The 3,445-nt window shown below is 40.9% G+C and overlaps 1 protein-coding gene across 1 annotated transcript; it reads right to left on the minus strand.

Annotated features, from left to right (window-relative positions):
- Positions 1 to 238: 238 nt before the first annotated feature.
- On the minus strand, positions 239 to 3,238 carry LOC148783439 (uncharacterized). The gene is made up of 4 exons (XM_088859881.1): positions 2,059 to 3,238; positions 1,388 to 1,791; positions 1,210 to 1,280; positions 239 to 461 (listed from the first exon to the last, which is right to left on the minus strand). Exons 1-4 carry the CDS (start codon positions 3,236 to 3,238, stop codon positions 239 to 241), a joined length of 1,878 nt encoding a protein of 625 aa, XP_088716007.1.
- Positions 3,239 to 3,445: the final 207 nt, after the last annotated feature.

Genomic DNA, 3,445 nt, shown 5'->3' on the forward strand with positions numbered 1-3,445 from the left:
AGGTGATTCCCAATTTCCTCATCTTCTTTGCATATCAAACAGATATTGGGTAGCATCTTACCCCTCTTAACCAAGTTGTCAATAGTTAATATCTTGTTAAGAGCTGCTAACTAGAGAAAAGTTTGCCCCTTATGGGGAACATGCCATTTCCAGATCTTAGCCACAAGCGTTAATGACCATCCATCTGTCGTGGAAAAAAAGCCTGTAACAGCACTTGATCGAGAAGATGCCATCATACTCAAATAAGTTCATCTGACAACTCCTGGGAAATATAAACTGAATCCAATGGCCTCAATAGTTCTAACCACTGAAGATAGGTGTCACCAGAAAGTCTATCGTAAGGAAAAGAGATATTCCAAACAATACGTGAACCATTGAAATTCACTAAATCTGCTATCTTGGATTCCGGGAGAAGAACCTTAGCAAAGAGATCTGGAAAAGCAAGCTTCAGAGGGGTGTCACTGATCCACTTACGATGCAAAAGGAAATATAAGCACTATTCCCCACCAACCACCGAAAATGTGCCGCTATCATAGGACGACATCTAGAGATGCACGTAGCCATAAACCATGTCGTTCTCCCCTGTATTTTGAAATTAAAACCTGACACCAAAGCAGATTCGTGCAATGGAAACTTCGCCACCACCACTTAGAAAGCAAAGCTTTGTTCATTATTTCCAGCTGGCGAAGGCCCAAACCACCTTCACATCTTGGGGTACAAACCCAGTCCCATCTTAATAAATGATATTTCCTCTCTACTCCAAAGGAGCCCCAAAGAAAATTACACATCATCCTCTCAATTTTCTTAATTATAGAAGCAGGCATAAGAAGAAGCGACATGAGATAGAGCAGTAAATTCGCTAAACAAGAGTGTAGCAAAGTTACCCTACCCCCCCAAAGAGAGATATTTGGGCTTTCATAAGTCCAACTTAACCTACACACGTTGTAATACATTGTCCCAAATTGAAATAGATAGCCTAGATCCAGAAATTGGAATGCCCAAATAGGAAAACGAGAAGGAGCCAACCGAACAGCCCAACTGAAGAGCGAGGGAATGACACAAATCAGGATGGAAATTAACTTCAATTAAAGAGGTCTTAGAAAATTAACTTTGAGCCTCAGAGACGCCTCACAATAATCAAGAAAGCATGATATATTGGACAACTGAGTTGAAGAAGCATCACATAAAATAAGGGTGTCGTCAGCATACTAAAGATGCGAGACTCTCAAACCCGAATCAGCAACCTGAGAGCCAGAAAATCTACCACAAGCTTCTACTTTCTGAATCATAATGCTAAAACATTCCGCATAAATAGAAGAAAGAAAGGGTGACAGTGGATCTCCTTGACGAAGACCCCTAGTGGCTCTAAAGAAGCCAAAGGGGCTACCTTAACCAGCACTGAGAAATAGGCCGAGGACAGGCAACCGTAAATCCAACTCCTCAACTTCTCCCCAAAGCCCATATTTTTAAGAATCTCCAACAAGGCTCCCCATTCAATACGATCATAAGCCTTCTTGAAATCTAACTTCACTACCACACCAGAAAGCTGACATCTTAATCTAGAATGGATACACTCTTGAGCCACCAAAATACTATCAATAATCTGACGGTTTTGAATAAACACATATTGGTTGGGGGAAATAATGCCAAGGAGAATGAGTTTCAGTCTCTCCGCCAAGACTTTTGCCACAATATTATAGAGGTTTGAAAGAACACTAATGGGTCTTATATTAGATAAATCTGCAATCATCAACTTTTTGGGGATAAGAGTAATGTAAGTGGCATTAATCCCTTTGAAAACAGAGTCATTTAACATAAACTCTCTAATCATTTCGAGCAGTTCGGACTTAACCAGCTTCCAAAATTTATGTAAGAACGAGAGAGGGAAACCATCAGGACTTGAAGCTTATCTCCAAGTAATGCAAAGACAGACATTTTAAGCTTTTCCATAGAGACTACACACTCCAAAGAATTGCGCAACTCTACAGAGAGAGTTTTGAAAGGCAGTCAATGTAGAAGAGGTGTGAATTTGACCTCTGAAAAAAAAAGCCTTTTTACAATGGTCAGCAATAGCCTTGGCCCACTCTTCACTATTATCATTGTCGACCCCCAGGATGACGAGACTAGAGATATCATTTTGTCTTCTTCTCACGCTAGCAATAGAATGAAAGAATTTAGTATTCTGGTCTCCCTCCTTTAGCCACTTTACCATAGATCTTTGCTTCCAATATAACTCCTCCACCCTCCAAAGATCAAGGAAGTCTTTCAATTTAGATTTCCTAGCTGCCAGTAACTCCAGTGTCAAAACCCGATCAGCTTGAACTTGCTGGTCCAAAGCTTCAACTTCCCCTAAAAGGTCGTCAATTTTCAACTTAGTGTTAACATTGTTCTCTTTCTTCCAAGCAATGAGCTTATGTTTGATATTGAGAAGCTTTTTATGAAGTTGAAAATCCAAAAGCCCAAAAGAGATGGAATTCTGCCAAGTAGAATGAATGAGATCCACCACTTCACGATTCTCAAGCCATCCAATTTCAAACCTAAAAGGTATCGGCCCAATACTAGCCATGCAAGTACTCAAAAGAGTGGGGGTATGGTCAGAAGAGAGTCGTGGCAGAGCACGGATTGGCACAAGAGGGAATGCATCCACCCAATTCGAAGAAACTAAGAATCTATCCAGTTTCGACACAGTAAGAGAGAAAACACTATTGTTGGACCAAGTGAATTTAGTCCCCACAATTGGAAGGTCAAAAAGAGAATTCGACTCAATAAACCTATTAAAGAGCCTCATTGAAGAATTAATGGCCAACTGTGCAAGGCATTCATCTGGCCACCTAATGAGGTTAAAATCCCCACCAACACATACAGGAAAGCCGAAATTACCGATAACATCGTCTAACTCATTAAGAAAACCTTCTTTAAAGGTAAAGTCCACCGGACCATAAACATTCAACAACCCCCATGAGAAACCAGGATCCGGTCCATAAAAAACAATAAGCATAAACCTTTCCTTAAATACAATCACAAAACTATGCAAAATAAGAGGGTCCCACAACACCCATAGTCCACTAGAGGCACCGATGGCATCAATTCCAAAGAAAGACACAGCACTCAAGCCCCAAACTTCCCTCACCCTAGAGACATTAGGCCGAGGAAGTTTGGTCTCTTGCAAGAGTAAAACCCAAGGTTTATATTTAGAAACTAAAAACAAAATATCCCTTTTAAGACTGGGATTACTCATCCCCCTAACATTCAATGAAAGGATGTTCATTTTAAAAAGAGGAAGAAGAATAACCGTAACCATTAAGGCATGCGCCAAAATAAAGCTCCTCTAGCATTATCGCCTCAGCAGCAGCCGTTGAGTCTGGAGAGTCTAAGGGTTCAGGGAAATCAACAGAGGGGTCTGAAAGGTCGATAAACATCGGTGCCTTCCCCACCTCCTAGGAAG

The sequence above is a fragment of the Amborella trichopoda genome, chromosome 2, assembly GCF_054954075.1.
Source record: "Amborella trichopoda isolate Santa Cruz 75 chromosome 2, AtrichopodaSantaCruz75HAP2 v2.0, whole genome shotgun sequence".
NCBI classification, from domain to species: domain Eukaryota; kingdom Viridiplantae; phylum Streptophyta; class Magnoliopsida; order Amborellales; family Amborellaceae; genus Amborella; species Amborella trichopoda.

Excerpts from the sequence above, each read along its gene's own strand:
- LOC148783439 (XM_088859881.1), bottom strand. The coding sequence starts at position 3,238 with ATGAGTAATCCCAGTCTTAAAAGGGATATTTTGTTTTTAGTTTCTAAA. Across the intron at positions 1,281-1,387 it reads ATTTCTCAGTGCTGGTTAAG|AAAGTAGAAGCTTGTGGTAG; the intron begins GTAGCCCCTTTG and ends ATTATGATTCAG. Across the intron at positions 462-1,209 it reads TTGAGAGTCTCGCATCTTTA|TGACACCCCTCTGAAGCTTG; the intron begins GTATGCTGACGA and ends TAAGTGGATCAG.